This window comes from Pseudopipra pipra, chromosome 2 (assembly GCF_036250125.1).
Source record: "Pseudopipra pipra isolate bDixPip1 chromosome 2, bDixPip1.hap1, whole genome shotgun sequence".
Taxonomy (NCBI): domain Eukaryota; kingdom Metazoa; phylum Chordata; class Aves; order Passeriformes; family Pipridae; genus Pseudopipra; species Pseudopipra pipra.
This window is the reverse complement of record NC_087550.1, coordinates 79,000,339-79,023,525: the sequence shown is the minus strand read 5'-3', so window position 1 is coordinate 79,023,525 and position 23,187 is coordinate 79,000,339. Positions and strand designations below refer to the sequence as shown.

The 23,187-nt window shown below is 40.7% G+C and overlaps 1 protein-coding gene across 13 annotated transcripts in view; it reads left to right on the top strand.

Moving 5' to 3' along the window:
- Positions 1-3,548: 3,548 nt before the first annotated feature.
- DOCK9 (dedicator of cytokinesis 9) overlaps positions 3,549-23,187 on the top strand; it is a 110,991-nt gene continuing 91,352 nt past the window's right edge. For 5 of the 13 annotated variants that reach the window (XM_064646048.1, XM_064646046.1, XM_064646054.1 and 2 more), the window contains exon 1: positions 3,549-3,938. In XM_064646048.1, coding sequence (XP_064502118.1) covers positions 3,825-3,938 — 114 coding nt within the window. In that variant the 5' untranslated portion in view covers positions 3,549-3,824. Of the gene's footprint in view, positions 3,939-21,616; positions 22,210-23,187 lie in introns of those variants that run through there. The other 8 variants (XM_064646039.1, XM_064646038.1, XM_064646035.1 and 5 more) reach the window with 4 other exon arrangements.

The window sequence follows — 23,187 nt, the reverse complement described above, 5'->3', positions numbered from 1 at the left end:
ATTTCAGTAAAAGTTCAAGGAATGCTATATATAAAAACATCATTAATGCTTCTTAATTTTAAATGAAAAGTTTGTACCATAAACATTAATCTTTTTGAATTGTTCATAACCATACTATAACACCTCTGTAATTTGACTTTAAAATATACTTTGTACTTAGATGCCTTTCCTCCCTATAAATATTTCTGGCTGCATCTATGTTATTAGCGATTATTTCATGTTTTCTTTACCTAAGTTAATAAATATTATTAATAGGATTGGGATAAAACCAAATCCTTGATGTACTTTGCTAAAGAGGTCTCCAATCAATGATGATTTTCAAGATACGATTACTTTTCAGATCTGCATGGGAATTCTTGTCATGCTATTTTAGCTCCAAACCCCCTTAGTTTTACATTTCTTATAGATGCCAAATCAGTTTCTCTTCATTTCTGGAACAAACACAGGTTGATTATTACCATGAATGATTTAGAATCCCATAGAATTTTGTGACATGACTTAGTTGGTCCTGAAAATTTAAATGTTTTAACCTTCGCCAGTTGCTATTTAGCATCCTTACTAAGTACTGATTGAATAAAACATTTGCAATTATATCCAGAAAGTATTACTATACTATCCAGGTTTCTATTAAAAAAATAAATGCTTTTATACATCAGCATTGTTACTGGAAGTTGTGTATGTCGAAGTAGCAGGGAAACCATGCCACTGTCTAGATTTCTTCCTTTCTTGATCCTGAAATTTTAAAAAATGTATTCCCCTTGTCCTGTAGGCATTTACCATTCCTGCTTATCAGCTTCCTCATTTTTCCTTTTGTTTTATACACAAAACTGTCACTTTCTTTTTCTTTCTTTAACTGAATGCATTTAGCTGAAAAGAAACTTGGATGATTGTCATAACATCATATTTTGGGTATCCTGTACAGTTTTCTTAAATAAACTACTATTGACCTATTTGATGTATTTTTCCTACATATCTCTATCTATACAGGTGTCATGCAGAGTTTTTCAGACTCGGAACACTGAACCTTTCCCAGCAAAGTGCATAATATATATGGGAAATATTTAGAGACAGCAAATATAGTTAAATTATTCCATTTTACATTCAAGCAACCATAACATCAGTAGACTATTTTTATTTTGGTCAGAATTGTCAGAATTCAAAGCATCTGAGAGCTCTGAAATTAACATATGATTTTATTTTAGAAAAAAATCATCAATTATTTAAATAAAATCTAGGGCATGTTTACTTGTGGAGGTTTGAGATCTAGACATATCCTACAGACTGGGATACAAAAATTAAAAAGAAGATCTTAAGATAGCTCATTCCAGATAAATATCTACCTAGCTGTCCATCCAGCTCTGTATTCAGATACTGTCTCACCCTTACTCAATTTTCTGACTTATCAGCCTAAACATTGACTCATAAACACATCAGATCTTGGATTTGTGAAGTCAGAAACTCTAGTGATCTTTAGTGAGCCTGATAGGTCACCCTCTCTGCACATTATCTTTCTTAAAGAAGGTATAAACTAATATGAATGTTCCAGTTGTGACAGACATCCTACTAAAAAGCCACAGCTTGTGTGTTTGAATAAACGAGCCTTTGATGCAGGTCTGCAAAGTATCTGCAGAAGAGATCCTTCACCAACAAAAACTCTGTGTAAGCTACAAATTTGTATGTTCAAACATTTTTTATCCTATGTCCTTCTGAAGGAATTACCTCAATTATTTAGAACCTTATTAGTTACAGATGTGTCTGTGAAGCATCCAAAAAAGTAGGCCTTTATCCAGCGTTCATTTCTGAGTACGTATCCTCAGACACAAGCACTTTGTGCTATTTTTTTCCACCTGAAAGGCCCTCTACCCCTTGTCCACAGCACTCAGTTGCTCCCTCCATCAGTGGTAAGCTGTATATTCAGTGTAGAGAAGTGTTGTGAGTTTATACAAAAAGATGCTTAAGAAGATAAAGGTGCGCAAGCCCTAATGCTCTCAAATGCTCGAAGCATTTAAATGTGTCTAATGCCTGCACGCCTTCCAGCACTGCTGCTAGCCAGGTTCTCAGCAGGAATTCACAGTAATTAAGCAAGCTAGAGGCACCCATGCTTTTACAGAATCACAGAATCGAATTGTCAGGGTTGGAAAGGACCTCTGGATATCATCTCGTCCAACCCCTAGGGTTGGATCAACCCCAGCGTCACTTGGAGCAGGTTACACAGCAATGCATCCAGGTGGGTTTGGAATGTTTCCAGAGAGGGAGAATCCACACCCTCCCTGGCTAGCCTGTTCCAGTGCTCTGCCACCCTAAAAGAAAAGAAGTTCTTCCTCATCTTGAGGTGAACTTCTTCTATTGTAGTTTATGGCCATTGCTCCTTGTCCTGTCACTGAGCACCACTGAAAAGAGTCTGGCACCACCCTTTTGACAGATTAATATGAGATATTTATATGCATTGATGAGATTCCCTCTTAGTCTTCTCCAGACTAAACAGGCTCAGCTCACTGCAGTCTCTCCTCCTTAGAGAGATGCTCCAGACCCCTCATCACCTTTGTGGCCCTTACTCAACCGAAGACATGGGAGCAACTTTGCCTACAAATAGAAACTATTCATGAGGACAAAAAAGTACAAAGGAAAACCTCAGAGACAAAGTTGGATGCATGAGCGGTGCATGGACTTGTTCCACACTGAGGGTGCTGCAGCTCCAGCACCCATTATCCAAGTTTTCGGACCCTCTCACTTATACAGCTCCACGTATGTGTGGGGTATGTCTAAAGGTACAGAATCACAGAGTGGGTAAGGTTGGCAGGGACCACAGTGGGTCATCTGGTCCAATGTCCCTGTTCAAGCAGGTCATCCCAGAGCACATGGCACAGGATTGTGTCCAGGTGGTTCTTGAACATCTCCAGTGAGGGAGACTTCGCAACCTCTCTGGGCAATCTGTTCCAGTGCATGGTCACCCACACAGTAAAGTTCTTCCTCATGTTCAGGAACTTCCTGTCCATCAGTTTCTGCCTGCTGTCTCTTGTCCTATTTCTTGGCACAGCCGAGAAGAGCCTGGATCCATCCTCTTGGCACCCTCCCTTCAGATACTTACACACATTGACGAGCTCCCCTCTCAGTCGTCTCTTTTCAAGGCTGAATAGGCCCAGTTCCCTCGCCCTTTCTCAAAAAGAGATATGTTCCAGTTCTTTAATCATGTTTGTTGCCCTCCGCTGGACCCCTCCAGGAGCTCCATGTCTCTCTTGCACTGAGGAGCCCAGAGCTGGACACAGCACTCCAGATGTGGCCTCTCTAGGGCTAAGCACAGGGGGTTGGATCACCTCCCTCCCTGATACAGGTACAAACAGGAGCAGCAGCCACGGGGGCACAGCCCGGGCAGACGACCGGGACAGAGCCGCGGCCGCCCCTCCCCGCCGGGGGCGGTGCCGCTCGGCATTGGGCGGGAACTTCCGGCTCGGGCCGGCCCCGCCCCCCGCTGCCGTCCCGGGTCCGCGCTGAGCCAATGAGGGCGCGGAGCCGCAGCCGGGCAGGTAACCGGGCGCCCAATCAGAGCGGCGCTGCGGGAACAGGTGGGCACGGCGAGGTCCCGCCCCCCGCCCAGCTGGCGGCCGCGCCAATCAGGGCAGGGAGGGAAGCAGGGAAGGAGGGAGGGAAGGAGGGAGGGGCTGTCTGAGGCTCCCGGCGGAGCTGCGCTCTCTGCCCGCCCCTCGACGGCCGCCCCCGGCTGTCCGTCCGACCGTCCCTCCGGCGGCCGCGCCGGGAGGGCAGCGGGCGGCCCCGCGCCGAGGGAGGGAGGGAGCGGGCGGGCGGGCGCGGAGGCAGGAGCAGCCATGGCACTCGTGGCCCCGGAGACTCGGAAGTTCACGCGGGCGCTGAGCAAGCCCGGCACGGCGGCCGAGCTGCGGCAGAGCGTCTCAGAGGTGGTGCGCGGCTCCGTCCTGCTGGTGAGTGCGGCGGCTGCCCGGGCGAGGTTCCGGCCGGGGCCTCTTGGGGCTGCGGCGGTGTTCCCGGAGGGGGAGACGGGCCCTTCGATCTCTCCCGGGATGTCACGGCGGCGGTGCGGGCTTTGATCCCTCCCGGGCTTTGCGGCTCCTTGGCCGCCCCAGCGGGGCGAGGTGCGGGAGCAGCCGCAGGCGGAGCGGGCACGCTCCCGGCCGCCGAGGAAGCGCGCCCGCCGTGGGATGCGGCGCCCGGCGGGCACGGCCGGGCGCTCCCGCCCCATCCCTGCAAACTTCACCTGTGGAGCGAGCGGGCGCAGCTGGCTCCCGGCCTGACGTGACCGAAGCGCTTTCGTGTGTGCCGAAATAGCGGCGCAAAAGAGATTTTTCATCTCGTTGCTTTCTACTGTCTTTACAACTAATACGCAGGTTTTTTGTTGTGTCGTGTAGAATGGAAGATGAATGCTGGCAAGTGTAGCAGGAATGTTTTAGTGTGTTGTTTATCCCTGCTGTCCTGTACCGTGCTAGCTCATGGTAGTTGCCTTTTTCAGTGCACAGTTCAGCGCGTTCATCAGATTTGAACTGCTGAAAGTAAATTTGCGTTAAGGTGTTTAGTCCATGGAAAAGACGACTGAGAGGGGATCTCATCAGTGCATATAAATATGTCAAAGGCAGATGTCAAGAGGATGGTGCCACATTCTTTTCAGTGGTGCCCAGCAACAGGACGAGGAGCAATGGCCATAAACTAAAACAGAAGCAGTTCACCTCAAGATGAGGAGGAACTACTTTTCACTGAGGGTGGCAGAGCACTGGAACAGGCTGCCCAGGGGGTCGTGGATTCTCCCTCTCTGGAAACATTCCAAACCCACCTGGACGAGTTGCTGTGTAACCTGTTTTAAGTGACCCTGTCTTGGCAGGGAGGTCGGACTGGATGATCTGCAGAGGTCCCTTCCAGCACTTAACAGTTCTGTGATTCTGTTAGATGCTGAACTGAGGCATCTGGGACAGAGAGAGAGAGAGATGTTTTTTCGGCCTGTCTGTATGCAGGTGGTGACATCTTAAACAGCCTCAGCAAGACTTTTCAGAGCTTCTCTCCTAAGGCTCTTATTCATGGTATGCATTTGTTTTTCTTGTGGTTTTGTTATCTCCAAGGGGAATGCTTCAGTAAGCACTTAACCCTGTGTTAGTAAATTGGTTTTGGTGCTGGAGTTCCTGATCCTGGAAGCTGATCTGTCATTTGTGTTTTGCTCTTGCTAATGCTAAATATGGTCTTGTCTAACTTTTTTAAAGTGCCTTTTGGGACACTGTCTTGTTATAGCTGTGTGTTGTGAGAGTAACAAATACTGTAGCTGTGACTGAAAGACGAATACCTCTCTTTAATAAAACAAAGGCTTTAAAATTAAATTGCTCTTTTCTTAAATATGGGTGATGTAATTTATAAAAGACCTGATATGCATAGTTGGGGGTCCACCTGGATACTGACAGCTTTCCACAAGGCGCTAGCGCGTGCACATGTAATGAACATTTGGAATGTATTAGCAATTCCCCAGGGATCAAGTATTTCTTGATAAGAGTGGAAGAAGAATATATGTATATATATTTTTTAAAATATTTTTTGCACTGAGGGCTCATGAAAGAGATAGGTATTTTCATGACACAGATGTTTCTTTTGCAGTAATTGGTAACCTTGCCATTCCCTTGTCTACCTTGAGAAGCTTTTTCCTTAGTTCACTTATGACTAGTATCATTGGGATGAGTTGGAAAATGATTCTTTAATTAATTCAAATACATAGTAGGGTGATAGGCACTGATATCCCAGGTATTTATGCCATAACAGCATATTCTGTAGAATTTTATGGCGAATAAAGAAGTGAAGTTATGAAGTGGTGTACTGGCTTAATCTTATTCTGGATAAGGTCTTTATCAATATTTTATAAAGCAAAATTAGTGACTTACCATTCATTGTGACTTAACATTCATATCAGGTTTGTGATCCTTTTCTGTTAGCTTGATGCATGAAGCAAAATTCCCATTTGTCTCATGTACAGTCTAGTGCTGAAGTTCACCTTTCGGTTTCAGACATGTTTTGACCCTGCTGATATGTCTCTCTTACAATCATAAATACTGTTAATTTTATCACTGAACTTCAATGTTCCTGAACACAAACTGCTCAAATAATGAAATAAAAGGCTAGTACTTGCAGGTTTGCATTTACATTCTACATTTTCTTCCTCCTGTTAATGTACTGTAGCTCTTTTTGTTGAACATTGTGATATTTGGAATGAAATTGTACTTTTTTAAAGGAGGAGTTTAGGTGGGATAGTATTGTTCTTTGCTATAAAAGTCTTTTAAAAAGTCTTTGCTTCTGTAAGTTTGGCTGGTTGACCTGTTTCTTAGCTGTTGGAATTTCTGGACTTTGTTATCTGAAAAATCTCTTGGGCTGACCTGGTGAAAATAGGAGTCTTAGCAGCATTATAATAGCGGAGTATTCTATTCAGATGTGTGGCTTTAAAGACCCACTTTCTTTCCAAAGCTGCATCTCAAAGCTCTTCTATAGAGCATCTCCCCAGGATTTTTTGAACTGGCTTGTCAACTGAGACATAGTGCAGCGTTGGTTACTAATGTGCTCTTTCTGTGATCACTTGCTTGTGAGGAAGTGCTGAGGTTTTCCAGTACTGAAAAACTACTGAAGCTGTTTTCCATTAACTAGGCTTGCAGTGTAGAATCTGGAGGTGGGAAAGAATTCAAACTACTAGTTCATGGTGGGTGATCTGTCCAGATCTGTACAACCAAATGTCACTTCTGACTGAACATCTCTGCAGCAGAATGTGCTGAGCAGTGATGCAAATCATCCGTTGCAGTAGCAGATAAAAGTGAACTGTGAATACCTCTGAGCTTGAGTAGATTCTCTAACTTGTTGTTATGGCTACTGTTACATCCATTTTTACAGCCAACAATGTATGACTAGACTTAGAAAAGTAAAAAAACTTTTTTCCCATCTTTAAAAGAGGTTTATTAGCTCATATTACTAAAATATGCTTGTTTTTTTCTGTTTTATAAATGTTCTTAAGTTGATATTGAAGAAAGAGGACTGAAAACAGCATGTCAGTAGGATAGCATGGTATATCTTAAATTTTCAGATTGCTCTTCATTGGGACTAAAGACTTTCAGTCAGCTGACACACTAAATAACTTGACTGTATAGAAAAAAAACATGAAACAGCTGTGGTTTGCCAAACTAGTTTTCATCACAGAATGAAGCCAGCTTTCTTGTCAGCCTTTGACATCTCATACGTTCTTTCTGTCTGCTGAACAGACAAGTACAGTTCGGTTGGCTAAACTGAAAACTTATTTGACAATCAGCTTTCCATTAGGGTGTGAGGCACATAATATTTTTCTTGATTATTTGGTTCAGTTTTTTCTATTTTCTGCTTGACATCCTTGCTGAATATCCTCTTGTGCATTGTTGATGTTGTTTTGACTTCAGACTTGACACGTGACTTAATTTGATGCCTCTGGCCACCCAAATACATTTATATCTGAGGGAGAAGACTATGGGGATGACAAGTCTATCTCTTAAACCAGCAATCTTACCAAGAGCAGTTTTCAATTCCACTTTAGTATTATGTATAATTGGAAATGATCTCTTTAAGTGGTGATGAGAGTTACTCCAGTCATGTTGCATACAGATCAGTAGGACTTCAGGAGGTGTATGTGGTGTCTTGTTCAATGGTATGTTAATGATAATTTATCTCAGTGACAAAATTACCCTGTATTAAGTTAAGCTGATATTAAAGGATAATAACCAATTAAGATAATGTTTAGCATATGAAATTTAATCTGTTTTTGCCTTGCTGTCAATCAAATGCCCTTATTAAATATGCAGATAATGAAAATGTTTAAATATGCCAGATAATGCAGCAAAAGTTGTTTCCCCCATGTCAAAATTAACATTCTGTAGAAGAAACTCGAGATATGGGAAAACAGGATGAAATATGAGTTATTCCCAAATTGCTCTGTGCAGCTCTTCTTTTTTTGATTTGGATGTGTAAAATAGATTTGATAACTTGAAGGCTAGAACTGGTATCTTAAGACAGCCTTGGGCTTTATAAGTTAACTTCAGATACCTGGTAGAGCTCTTGAGTTCTAAAACTCTTGCAGAAATGCAGAAATTCAGCTTTTCAGACGGGGGGAAAATCAGTGTATCTCAAAGACAGTGGTTAGATTTCCTAATGAGTTGAGGACTCTGGAAACTACAGGCCTGTCAGTCTCACCTCAGTGCCTGTTAAAGTTCTGGTAAAGATTATTCTGCGTAGTATTGAAAAACACCTGTAAGACAAGGCAGTCATTGGTCACAGCCGGGACAGGTTCATGAGGAGGAAGTCCTGCTTATCCAAGGTAACCCAGCTAGTTGATCAAGGGAAGCCACTTGAGGTAATCTTTTTGTATTTCAGTAAAGCTTTCGATAATATTTCTCACAGGATCCTTCTGGACACAATGTCCAGCACACAGCTGGATAAACATATCATGTGGTGGATGAGCAGTTGGCTCACAGGTGGAGCACAGAGGGTAATAGTGAATGGGGTAACATCAGACTGGTGATCTGTCACTAGTGGGGTTCCACAGGGCTCCATCTTGGGCCCTGTGCTCTTCAACATCTCATAAATGACTTGGATGCAGGACTGGAAGGGATACTAAGCAAATTTGCAGATGATACAAACCTGGGAGGAGCTGTTGACTCCCTTGAAGGCAGGGAGGCCCTGCAGAGAGACCTCAACAAATTAGGGGACTGGGCAATCACCAACCATATGAAGTTCAACAAGGGGAAGTGCAGGATTCTGCACCTGGGACGGGGCAACCCTATGTGTTCATATAGGCTGGGAAATGAGGTGCTAGAAAGCAGTGCCTTGGAATGAACCTGAGGTCCTGGTTGATGGCAAGTTGAATATGAGTCAGCAGTGCCCTGGCAGCCAGGAGGGCCAACCGTGTCCTGGGGGGCATCAGGCAAAGCATCACCAGCCGGTCGAGGGAGGGGATTGTCCTGCTCTGCTCTGCACTGGTGCGGCCTCACCTTGAATATTGTGTGCAGTTTTCATCACCAAAATATAAAAAAGATATTAAGCTGTTAGAGAGCGTCCAAAGGAGGGCAATGAAGATGGTCAAGGGCCTTGAGGGGAGGCCGTATGAGGAGTGGCTGAGCAGAATGAAGGCCAGGAGCTGGACTTGATGATCCTTGTGGATCCCTTACAACTCAACATAATCTGTGATTCTGTGATCTCAAACTCACTGATGTTCTTTCTCTATTAAAAAAACTTATGTCAACTTCTTCTTTCCAGTCCTGATCTCTGCTTTCTGTGAACCTCAACTCCATAAAAAAAGATGGTGAGGTGCACTCTGTGCTGTATTATTACAGTATTTTTAAGATGGTGTGTTTCCAAAAACACAGTTACTGGGAGAATTATGTGTTATTTATTCTGATTTGGTATTTTCCTTTCTGATTCATATATTGTTTAATATGCCCTGTGCACAGAGGACTTATGTCCTTTGCAAAGTGGCTTTTCAGTATATGATGAACAGAGTATTTGGAACCCCATTAACTGCCAGATTTCAGTTGTAGCGTGTGTGTAAAAAGGATAGTTGACGACTTCCTTTAGGAAAGTAGGAATTCAAAAGTCGTATGTAATGGTGAAGGGATGAGGGAAGGCTGGGATCTTCTAGAGCTGTAAAAAAGCTGGAAATATGGATGAAGCTTGAGCTTTTTGTAAATGGAACGTGAATTGTATATGTAAGGAATCTGGGAGAAGCAAATTGTTATGAATGGATGAGTGAAAGCAGGGAGATGAGAACTGACACTCAAGATTTTAAGGGAAAAATTTTTGCTGGCAATGAACATCATCCTAACACATTCAGTCTTGGAACACGATACAAATGGTAATGCTTACCCTGAACTGTTGAACTTTACGTGGGGAAAAAACTCAGAACTCAACTCTGAAGAAGTTATTTTAGTTTATGGCATCTACTGCTTACCTTTCCTAAGGGAAATAAAAATTGTCAGCGAATAAGATCTTTTGGATAAAGTTGCTAATTTTATTTTTGCATAGTGGTCAAAGAACTTATTAATGCAGTGATTTAAAAAAATAATATATATTAAAATGTGTGTAAAATTTCCTTAGCTAGTGGGTTTTTTTGATTTTGAGGTTGAATGACTGCAAGTACTTCATTTGGATACTGAAGGCAAAACTCCTTCATTTGTAAGACAAAGTAAAGACAAATTTGTTTTCCCTTTCCCCCCCCCAGGTTGTCTGTGTCCATAAAAGCATTAATTATGCAAGGCAGAAAAGACATAAAATTGCACAAGTAGTCCATGTATTACACAATGCTTTTCTCATTGAAGTATTTTTGAAATAATTTCTATCTAAAGAGAAGATACTCCAATAATTCTGGTCATGTAACTTATTTTAGACCTTAATTTAGAAGATACGTAGTTTTGTGAAAGGAGGCTTACATTCTGTCTTAGTCCAGAGGTACTGATGTATCTAGTGTCTAAAATTTAATGATCTATGAGATAGTGGTAGGTATTGCATCCTAAGAAAGCTATTAAATTTTATTTTTTAATTTTATTTTACTTTAAGAATCTTCAAAGTTCTTTTTGTGAGAATGAAAATGAGCATCTATTATCTCAAAATAGAGATTTCCTCTAGCATTAAACCCCCAATAAATTAACAGGCATGTTAACCTGTTTAACATTACAGACTAGATGTCTTGTGTTAAGCAAGGGTCAAAATTTCATTGGTACAATGGGCTTTGCTGTGGAAAAAAGTTTGCTAGATGTCTAAAGGTCTTCAGAAAGCTGAGCAGGAGCTCTGGAGGGGGTTTTATGAAGAAAACTGTTGTGGACCACAAAAATTCGGTCAGAGAAATCTGTTGCTGAGGTTGTCTTCTACTTATACTCTCATTGTGACTGGTTGACAGAAGTATCAGCTTTGCTGCAGAAACATTAAGAAAATAAAAAAATCTTAATCTGACTGCAAGGTGTGTGGGATGGGATTCTTTGTTAGCGTAAGGATGGATTATTATGTCTGTTAGAACAGTTTGTCATCTCCTCATCTGTGCTTAATAAATCAGATATGAGAGGAGGAATGGGGAATCCAGATACTGTCTTCTGCAGGCTCCTGCTGCCTCCAGAGATTCCTGACAGTTCAAGTAAGGGGAAAAATAAGAAAGAAGAAATCAAAAGCCTTTGTTGAAAAGTCTGGATCTGGCACCTCAGCTGGTGAAACATCTTTCCATTCTGTGAGTAGGGCTCTGTTTAAGGCAGTGGTGAATATCCAGAATAATAATTTAAAAAAAAAAAGTGCAGCTGGAAAGACCTCTCCAAATGATGTGATGCCAAGGAGTGCTGTGGTTCTCTCACACAGTGACACGTTGGCTGAGACTGGAAGACACCTCTGGCGGTTGTTTGGTCAAACCCTCTGCCTCAAGCAGTGTCACCTAGAGCCAGTTGCCAAGGGTGCGCCCAGGCAAAGATAGAGACTCCACAACCTCCCTGGGCAGCCTGTGCCAGTGCTCAGTCATCCTCACAGTGAAAAAGTGTTTCCTGATGTTCAGAGGGAACCTCCTATGTTTCAGTTTGTGCCCATTGCTTCTCGTCCTGTCACTGGGCACCACTGAGCAGAGCCTGGCTCTGGCCTTTTTGCACCCTTCCTTCAGGTATTGATGCACATTGATGGGATCCCCCTGAGCCTTCTCTAGACTGAACACTCCCAACTCTCTGTTTTTCCTCATGAGAGAGATGCTCCAGTTCCTTCATCATCTTTGTGGCCCGTTGCTGTGCTCTCTTCAGGATATCCATGGCTCACGCCGATAGCAGACTGATTCAGACCAGAGTACTTGTTGATGTCAGTGTTAATGGAGGCTTTTTCTGGAATTCTAGCTTTAAGCTTCTGGGTCCAGGCCACGTTTTGGGTTGGGGCCCTCTCTGAACAAAAAGGCCCAATCCTATTAGAGAACCAGCTAGATTTTTATTTTTTTTTTCCAGCTCACTAGCTGAAAGAAAGGATGCCAGGTAGTTTTAGAAGGAAATTTGTTGTTTAACTGCTGCAACTGTGTCAAAAAAAGGACATGAAAGTTCTGGATCATTTTTCAATCTGGAGACTGTGAGGAGGAAGAAATAATTTAGTTGAGGCTGAATGTTGCTGGAAAAATCAGATTCACAGGATTTCTGTGGAAAGGTAAATGCAAAGTAGACCTTGTTGCATACAACATTCTCAATATTGATAGTTCTGGACGAAATGGCAACTTTATAATTCTCAGCAAATAAAGGAAACATGGTTTAGACTGTTTTTTTTCTCCTAATTGTATTTGTTCTTGAAAAGTTCTTCTAGTAACAATTCTAAGAAAGAATACTAGAAATTAAGAAATGTAGGACACCAAATCAGCAAAACTGGTCACCTTTAAAAATGATAACTCACTCTTCTAAACTTGTTTGAAATTTTTTGGGAAAAATAAACACTGTTACAGTGCCTACAAGTTGAAATCAAATAGTCCCTTTTGAAATTTCTTCTACTGAGAAACATAGTTGTTCATGCCGTGGGAATATGAAGTGACCTCACATAAAATTAATTAAGTACCTACATGTGCTTTAAAACACAGCTCTTCCCCAAACCTAAAGAAAACAAGAGAAACAAGCTCAAACCACCCAAAAAAAAAAAAGGTAAATGTATCAATTTAGTCACAACAAACCTGAGAAGGAGTAATACTGATCCTAGCTGCTAGAGTACAGAGAAGCCTGTAATATAGATCCATTAGTGTAAATAAATAATCCTTGGCTGCTGCTTTGTGTACTTCTGGGTGCTTTTTGATACTCAGGTGTGGCTATTGACTTCAAAAGAAATGGCATGTTGCCAGATAGTGATCTAGGTTTGGAAATTCGAGGCATATACTAAACTGTTTTTGGTACTTCCAGGTACTCTGTAGGTGGGAAGGAGTTACTTGGTAAATTCAGAGATAAGACGGGGGCTTATATTTGTACTACTATAAAATTATTCCACCAACAAAGAGTGACACATTTTAATCAGAATAGATAATGCTTGCATAATTTTAAGCAGAGACCTTATTGGTTACCCAAGGCGCAGCTGCCCTTCATAGGCTGAAAGGAGTACTGAAACATACATGACCAAAAAAAGCAGGAGCTCCACAGAAAGAGCTGGGTGTTTTCCATGAGAGTGGCAAGGGCTAGTAAGATAGCTCTCAGTCTCATTTTAACAGGTTTGTGAAGAAATCAAAAGTCAAATGGAAATGCTGGCTAACATGGTGGATATCAACATACAGGAAAGAGGCTTTAGTTTTAAGGTGATTGAAAGGTTGTCGTCCATTTTCCAGTTTGCCCACATTGCCAGTGCTATTTCATGCTCTTTGTTCTTTAATGTTGCATAATGGTGTTTATATCCCTTGGTTTCAGAAGTAGTACTGTTCTTCACCAGGGTGCTGATACTGACAAAGGATCTGTTTGCACTTCACTTGATGCCTTTCTAGGCTTGTTTGTGGGCATGGTGGTAAGGCATTACAGTCAGGCAATAGAATAATACAGAACTGAAGCTTTGTGAAAATAAGATTGAAAATCACCTCATCTAGCCCATTCCTCATTTGCCCCACTACAGTGATGTTGTCAAGCGCTGTTTCAGATGTCTTTCTGTCAGACATATTTGCACACATCTGCACTGGCACTCATGGCTAGGCTTCGCAAACGAAGATTTGGGAAGGGCTCTACCCACATTTGCTACAAGTGCGCTGGTGGCTAAAATGGCCAATGCGAGATAGACAAGTCTGGTTGCAAAAGGCACAGCACAAAGACTCCTTAGGTGGTATCGGCAAGACACGATTCTTTCTGCGTTTTTTCTCCTCAAGAGCGATCCTCTGTGTGTTCTCAAAGGAAGCAGCAGTGTTATAGGTAGTGTGTCTCCAGGCCTCCCGATTGGAGCCCAGAGTAGACCAGTGATGAAGATCAGTATGGCCAAGGCTGAGATGTTGTTTCAGGGAGTCCTTGTATCTTCTTTTCGGGGCTCCTTTCTTATGGCAGCCAGTGGCAAGTTCACCATAGAGCAAGATCTTAGGGAGGCGGTGGTCCTCCATCCTGGAGACGTGCCCTGCTGACGCAGCTGTGTTCTCAGCAACATGGCCTCAATGCTCATAAGTGCTGCCTGTTCTAGAACAGATGTGTTAGTCACATAATCTGACCAGTGGATATTTAGGATTGAACGGAGACAGCGTTGATGGAAGCGTTCTAAGAGTCGCAGGTGGTGGCGGTAGATGACCCAGGATTCAGATCCATATAAAAGAGTGGACAGTACAGTGGCTCTGTAAACACTGATCTTTGTGCTTTTCTACAGGTGTTTATTTCGCCAGACTCTTTTATGGAGTTTTCTGAAAGCTCTATATGCCTTTGCTAGCCTGTTGTCTATCTCCCCGTCAGTCTTACCATTTGAGGAGATGAGGCTACCTAGGTAATTAAACTGCTGGACTGATTTGAGCTCTGATTCGCTAATGATGATATGGGGATGATGGAAGACTGCAATACTTGTGCCATGTCATGTTATCTGATTTAGTAGGTGGTTTACCTGAAAATCATAGCAGTATGTTTGTCTTTAAGGAATGTTCAAGGAGGCTATAATCTTACTGTTTGCTAGTCCAAGAGGGATTTTAAATCTGTGTTGGACCTCAAACGTCAGTGAGTTTAAAAAGAGCATTCAGGTTAATGAATAGATGACACACATCATAATTATTTGAAGGATGCTATTCTAGTTTCCTTCAGAAATTGTCTTGGGATTTTTGCTTGCCAGGTTTGGTATCATCTCAGAGTTATTTCCCTGTCATTGTATGTGGCTCAATAATGATGTATATTAATTTCTTCCCAGACAGAGCATATAACGTGATCGAGTAAGTTTTTCCTCACATGAAATATGAGGCTTCTAATAGGAAATAAGCCCCAAATAATCCTGTATACAGTCTTGCTGGTAAAGTTCAAGGGACAATACTTGCAGCATTGTATTTGGGCAGCAAATGGTCTGCTGGAGGGGAAATTGGAACTTTTTCCTCACCGAGGTTGGAACAAAGGGAAGGAGAACAACCTGAGTCTGAATAACCTCCTTGAGGAATTAAGAATATAAAAGGATGTCTGAGCCCTGAAGTTTCTGCTGCTCTTATCTGAACACAGTAAACTTGCTCTAAAACTGGATTTTAACTTTTTTTTTCCTAATCTACTCTGTTGTCGACCATTATTTATTCTATCGTGGTTTCACCAGTGTTCCTGAAAATAATGTCCTATAATTAGTGACATTTTTGGTAGATCTCTAATATTAATAATAATAATAATAATAATTCTGTGTTGTGGTTATCTTATCACTTTAACTTCAGAAAGCTGAAAGTTATGTGACCACTAGATGGAGTTCAGGGAGCATATTTGAATATCAGAAATCCTACATTATGGTTGCAGTGTAAAACAGTTAAAAGGAGTAGGTGTTTTGTGTCATAGCAATAAATGTTCATTTGTTCAGTTTAGATTGACTTGGACAAATTCCTCAAGTTCTTTGGGTTCTTCTTGGTATGCCTATCCTCAAGGTATACTTAAGTTTGAACTTAGATGCATGCTTTACTGACAGATCCCAGTGCTCATCTGTGGATGAAAGTGTTGTTAGTCATGTAGGAATGGACTTGTGAGAAGACTGACCTTTCTGCAGCTCTCAATTATGTGAGCTAAAACTATTAGGTAAGATATTTAGCATTTTGCAATTAGCAGGGTTTTAAATTTGTGTGCATCTCTCCATCAGCAAATAGAATGTTTTAGATTGCATCATTTATGCCTCCTTCTCACCTCTCTAAATGTATAGAAAGCATAATAGACACAAACAATCCCTCGTTTGTCAATTAAAAGAAACTTGTGATATTAGCCAACCTCTACAGCTTGCTTATCTAGATAGGATGGATCTACACCTTGCTCTAATTTTCATAAGCATTATTTTTTGCTTTTGATATGATCCTTGTCATTAGAGGTATCCTATATGAATGATATACTGCCGCTGGTCTTAAGCCTGGTGGTATACTCAGTATTTCTAATGTCACAGTAGTTTTTTGTTTCTGTTGGTTGCAAATCTCTTCTTAGGGCCTTGCTAAGTGTACAGATCATCAGTCAAAATTATGTGGAAATTGAACCGTGCTGTTCTCAAGACTACCTTCTGGAGTAATCAAACTGGCTTTCTTTTGAAGGATGGAGTTCTCTTGGAACTTTTCTCTTTCTCTGTCTCAGTGGTTAGTGTGTGATTACCCAGTGTACTGCCACAGATTCATGGAAATGTACAGGCTGAAAGGCAAATCTCTGGAAGTCACCATGTGCAATCCCCTGCTCAAAACAGATCTGGTTAGAGCAGGTTGCTGAGAGACTGTGACAATCTAGTTTTAATATCCACAAAATGGAAATACTTTAACCCCAGTTGTCAACTGTTATGCTTAAAAAAAAATGTAGAAAAATCCTTTTATGCAAATGCAACATTCTGTGTCTGTTGCATCTTGTTCTGTGACTTTATCATCAAGAACAGTTTGTCTCCTCTCTTTGCCTTCCCATTAGGTATTGCAAACAGCAGTAAGATGTCCTTTTAGCCTTCACCTAAGGCTGAGCTATGCAAGATCTCTTAGATTTTTCTCATATGTGAACCGTCATGATGGCCCTCCATTACACTCAATCTAATAGACCAATATCTTTCTTGTACTGAGAAGCCTGCTCAGCATGTTCAACTTGCTATTCAATGAGGTGTCATCCTTATCTACTCATTCAGACCACATCTAGCTAATTTGGGTAGAAGGATGCTATGGTAGACTCTGTCAGAAGCATTCTTTTACTAACATTATTCAGCATCCACTGCTTTCTTCTAGTCTCCTAGTCCACAGAGCCAACCATCACATCACAGAAGACAAACAGGCTGATCAGGCATAATTTGTCCTTGGTAAATCCATATAGTCTACTTGGAACTTATATATACTCTTATTCTTTATATGTCAGGAAATGGCTTCCAGGAGGGCTTATATCATAATTTTCCTGGAGGCTGGGGTGAATCTGACCAACTTGTGGTTTTCTGTATCCTCCTCCTTGCCATTTTGGAAAGTGGACATGAGGTTTACGAAGAATAATTCATATTCAAACACATGCTCTGACTAGTTTTGACAAATCAAGTGCCTAAGAATTTTACTCTTTAGGCAGAGTAAAATTCACTGTTGTACCCACAAAGTAGCTTTCAGGACAGAAAGACACATGAAAGAACATGAGTTCTTGAAGAGAATAACCTGAAAAAACTCTTCTATAAAATCTGCATGAAGAAATCAGTGCAGGACTGAACCAGCAACAGGAACCAGCACCTGAATTTTCTTCTCCTCTGTGACCATTCCTATTAAGTATGAACTGTTGCACATACACTTCTTTTTACTCTTGCATGGCTATTAGATCTTCAGTTATTTCCTGCAGCATAGCTTTATCAGGCAGAAGTGAGTATGTTGCCTTTGATATACTATCATTGGATTGTTAAGGCACTCCAAAGAGTGTTAGTTTTCATCTTTGGACTGAGGAGGCTTTAGGCCCACATCTCTACTGTTCTGAGCTGATATACAGGCAGCTGCCAGATGGAAGGTAGTGCTCCACTGACAAATATTCATCATGTTTTGTGAAAAGCTGAATTTAGTCAGGATGTGTTAAGATCTCTGAGGAACCAGATGTTCACTCCTGTCAAGATGGCATCAGTTTGGGCATTTTAAATGTCATCGAGAACTTTGTAGGTAAAAATATAAGTACCTACTTCTAACGTTTCAAGAGACTAAGGATATTTTTATGGCTCTTATGGTAGGACCTAGGGACTTGAATCCTGCCTGAAGTATGTTCTCTTGCAGATATGGGCCTTTATCTTAATGAAGTGTTTTCCTTTAGTGGTGTCTTTTCTGAAGACAGAATGTCCATGTTGTCTTGTAGTAACACGTTCAGTTAGAAGGTCTCTCAAATTTGATCTCTATTCTCTCAAATTTCAGTTTTTGTCTAGGTGCCTCTAAGTTCTCATTTTGATAGTGAGAATTCTGTAGGATGAGCTGAAGATTTTAACTCAACCCAGGTTGATTCCCTAACCTTCATAAATGTTAAACAGTGTCAAATGGAAACTTGTAAACATTGTTTTGAACTGTCTGATTGCTATCACACATTTGCTTTGTACCTCTGTGATTATGCTTCTTGGAATTCGTTTGGTTGTCAAAGGGTTGCTTGACATGTTGATTTGAAATCCTTCAGTTCCCAAGTGCAAAGTGATTATTAGTCATCTACTGTAATCAGAGGAGTGGTTAGACCCTTAAAGCAATTATGGTTTTTTTGGAAGGGAACTCGAGCTTCTTCTTTATTACTTGTCCAAAAGAGTATGTCTCAAAAATATATGATTTTGAACAACTTGGGACTAACATGACTAATTAATTTTTTTATCTTTGGGAATCTCATAGTGCAGTCAGTACAGATTCAATATAGTATATAGCAAGGAGGAGCTTGTTGCTGCCCATATAAACAGGCTGATTGGCTTAGTATGTATTGCAAATATTACATCCCTAACTTAAATAGCTCTTTCTAAGCCTTCTGGTGCAGGCCCTTTTTCATAAACCAAGAGAAGACAGGCATTAGCGTTGTCTCCTCTTTATAGCCTTACTTTCCTCCCCTCCACTTTGCCTTATGGAAAAAGACCTTTTCATAACCCAGGCTCAGCCAAAGGCAGTTTGGCTTGTATGTACAGTCTGGGCTTGTTCATATGTTGATTTGTTCTGTTTTGTTTTTGTTTGTTTTTTTTTTTTGCTATCGGATTAAAACTTTTACCTACCTTGGGCTGTCTTTTAGCTCTCTTCAGTTGGTAAAGTGCTGTCAGACCTTTGTAAGAATTTTTCCAGCCTCCTGTATGTCCTGGTTCCAGCCAGGGCAGAGTTAAATTTTTGCAATAGCCAGGAGGGGTCATGACTAGAACCCAGAATTTATTCTATACCACCTCAGGTCATACGGGGGAAGGGGTCTCTTGTGTTCGGTGTAGTATGGCAGCAGTTCGTGTATTACTGGGCTCTGCATGGTGAGCAGTTGGGTGTGAATTGTTTGCCTCCTTCTTGTACCCTCTGTTTGTATCTCTGCTGTTACTGTTTGTTTTCTTACCTTGTTGCTGTTTCCAGTAAATTGTTATTATCTTAACTCATGATCTTTACCTTTGGTGCCTCCAGTTCTTCCCTCCATTCCACCGCAGGGGGAGAGGGGGGAGTGCGTTAACAGCACATGGTTTGGAGTGTTTCAGTGGGAACACTAAATTGGGGAATACCATGACACCATTTCACTTTGAGATATGATACTGAAATGGATAATATTGCATTGTGTCACATTTCTGCCGGGATGGTTAGTGCTTGTGCAGTGTTGTTGCTCACTACAATTCCAGGAATCTCCTTAATGAAGCTGGCAACTCCCACTTCGCACCGAATTAATGTCTTAATAAAAAGTCTGCTTGTTGGTAGACTTCTTTACATTGCATACTATTGAAATTTCTCCTTCTCCTTGTAGTTTCTTCCCACCCCTCATGTCCCCAAAATTATTTCCCTTTCAAGCTCTATTTGGAATGCTTTTTATGTCGTTGTTACCATTATGTTGGTCTGAGTCCGTTTCAGTTTTTTCTAAAAACGTTTCAGTGTTTTCTAAAACGCTGTAAAAACATGATGCTGGATTTATTCAAGATATAGTTGGAATTAAATTTTCTCTTAACTGGTTTTGAAGTAGAACACCTCCCAGGGTAACTTCCAATCTGACTTAGTCTATTATTCTTTCGCATGTTTGTCCTTCCAAATTAAATCTTTTTGTCTTCCTGTTTCCCCTCAACCTACCTAGTACTTTACAAGTGAAGTAATTTTCTACACATTTGGGAGAACTGTTTCGTACATAATTTGTTACCTGACCTATTTTTCGCGTATTCTCTTAAGGCATAAGCTACTTTCTTGTTTTGCTAGGAACATCTGCTATTATGAAGTCTTTGAAATTGAATGGAAAACTCTCCAAATAGTGCTTCCTTTTAATGATCTCTTAACTTTTGATATCATGTTCGTACGCTGAACTTTGTCAGATCTCTATAATCCTACATTTCAGATGGGAATTAAGTGGACTTCTGCACGTAGAAACAGTTAACTTAAATGTATTTTTGGGGAATGCCTTCCATGGTAATTCCCATGACTGTTTTCCCTCACATGTTTGCAAGGATATCTTTATCCAGCTTTAGTGAATGGAGCAGAGCATTTCCCTCACTGACCTACTTCTTGTTTTCAAAGAGAGTGGGATAGGTGGAAAGACAGAAGAAGGTACAGAGACATTGCTGTGCAAGGGTTCATGGTGAGGTATGAAGTATCTCTGTCCTTCATAGTAGAATTTGTGCCAAATTCTTCACCATGACTTTCTTTTTCTCCCTTCTCATAAAGCTGTTCATTATTAACAGAATTGCCTTAAAACATTTGGAATTTCTTACAATATGAGAAATGGTCTAACTTCTGCCTTTGTGAATATGGGACTGACAAGAACTACTTGAATAACTGTCAAATGTTGTTGGTTTGGCTTTGTGGACGCATTGATTATATTGCATTTAGGTTAGAAATGTCATGAGAAGCATATTGAGATGTATTAACTAGGCAGAAGTTAGGGAAAAATGCTAGTAAGTCTGAAATATTTATTCTGAATATATCATTGTAGCATGCAAATATTTCCTTGAGATAATTTAATTTGCACTGGGGCAAATCTGTAGCTGACATTGTGAATCTGTTTATTCCCTCCCTCAGTGCTTCACTTAAGTGCTTTTAATGTACCTTGTTTTAACCCCATTGAAATAATTCCGAGTTTGTAAGATTGCTCTTTCATCCAGTTTTACAATTTAGTAGGTAAATAAGCAAATACATCTCAGTGCTTTCAGTTGAGCAAAAATATAAAACTCACCAGCAATCTCTGATGTGGTAATTGGTACCATTATGGTGTGGATTGGGACAGTTATTTTTTGCAAATTCCTTGCCTTTAAAAATAGTTTAAAAATTTTAACATTTCTTCTCTGTGTCAGTTAAAAATATTTATGTACTTGTACAAGTGCAGTATGTGGAGTAGAGTCCTGTATGGGAGTCACTATAAAACCAAGAAATGTATGTATTTTAAATTTCATTCTATATTTTTGTTTTAGAGGTGGATGTTGGTCTGAATTAGATAGTCAGCTGTGTTCTTTTTTTTCCTGGTTTTTTTATGACTATTGGTTATATGCAATCAAGGAGTAATAAAGTCGGTTTCTGGCAGGTGGGAATCAACTGATCACTTTGTACGCGCGGAAGAAAGGAAAAAGTAAAGACAGCCTTCAGCTCCCTTGTGGTTTGCCTAAATGGATAATAGCATGCTCTGACATATAGATTTGATTGAAGTAAGTGTATATAACATGCTGTTTTCTTTCCATAGCAGCAATGATTTAAGAATTTCCACTTCATATTTTGAGTTTTTTATTTTGAAGCTTTTTGTTTCAAACATGAAAAAGCACATATAGGTCAAGTAAAGAAGTGTTTGCCAGTACGAAATCTGTGCTAAGCATTCTGGGAGACTGCTTTCTTGCAGCAGATGAGGATTCTTTGTGGCTGGCAGCAGAAACTGCAGCAGTATCTTTGCAGTTTCCTTTCATCTTTGATTATGTTTTAAGGATCTCTGAGTATAGAAGCTCTCTGTGTGACCCTTTGGAATATCTTTTCACCTCTGTGGTGGAGTACAGCACATGCTGAAAGCCTCCTGTCTTCTACAGCTGAGGTATCCTTTGCTTTTCATCAGCCCTCTGATTTTTGTCTTCTGCGGCTGGATTTTTGGCAGTATTGGGCTTAAGCAAATAGGATTACATTTCAGTAGCTGATGGTTTCTAGTCAAGGAACATACTAAATGTCGGACATGATGAGGATTGTACAAAGAAATATTTCTGCAAAGCACAGGAAAATTACTCGAGTCGAGCGAAGGAAGAAGACATTCTGCAAATGTAATCAGGGCTGCTAGAAATGCAAAATTCAACAGCTTTGGAATGGGTTGCACTACAAGTGTGGTTCTGTTTAAAGGCATTCGTACAGTTTTTGAGAGAAACTGTGGTTATATTTGCAAACAGCAAGGGGAAAACAATGCCCTTGAATACACAGCATTCAGCTTGCCAGATGAAGATTCAGGAATACTGATTCACTCATCCCTGGTAAATACAAACTCGTTTCATTAATAATTTTGTCTGCTGATTAAAAGCTAAACAAAAAACGGGATAGCATGTTTATTTAACGTCTGCTATGCACAGACATGGATGTATCTTGTCCTGATATTGTAGGGTATTAGTGCATGTATGTGGCATGTTATATATATATATGCATGCAGCTGTAATGTCAAAGCTTAGGATTCATATTCATTATATCATTTAGAATTGTATTGATAGTTCTGAAGAATTTCCACTCTGTAATTGTTATAGAAGATTGTCTGCTGTTAGATCTTTCTAAACATACCCTTGGAATGTATTTGGCATTTTGACTGAAGAACAACTGATAATTATGTTGTTTGGAAAAACTAAGGAAGGCATTGTTGAAACAGTAACCCAGGATTTAAGGTTTATTTTTTTCGTATGGATTTGAGTATATTTTTTTTTCTCTGAAACTGTTTAACTCTTCTATATCTGTTTAACTTACTGAAGGGGATACAGGAGCATTCTAGAAGAAAAAAATTGGTTAAAGGGAGCAATAATGGTTTTCTGAACCTGCTTTGCTCTCAAGGGCTTTTTAGGTGTTGCCTGATGCAAAGAAAACAGGCTTTAAAGTGAGACTGTCGTCTTTGTACCCCGCAGGTTAATAACACGTTTGTGCGTCAGTGTATTAAATTTGGGCTTGAGGGGGTGGAATTGCAACAGCTAATGTGCACTGCTTGCTTCACAATTGGGCTAGTTAGGGATTTAAATATTAAATAATTTGAGTTTACTTGTTAATTGCTTGGTCACTGTCTAGGTAATTGGGATAAGAGGGGTGTGGTACACTAAAATTGCTGGACAGATTTTGGCAAGCTTGTACTATCTTGCCAGCATACCCATGCTGTGTAATTGCAGCTATGGAAAGTCTTTAGAAATTTCACAAAGCTTTGTTGCCTTTATGCTGTTTAGGTCCTTTTCTTGGTGAACTGAAATATAAGTGAAAAA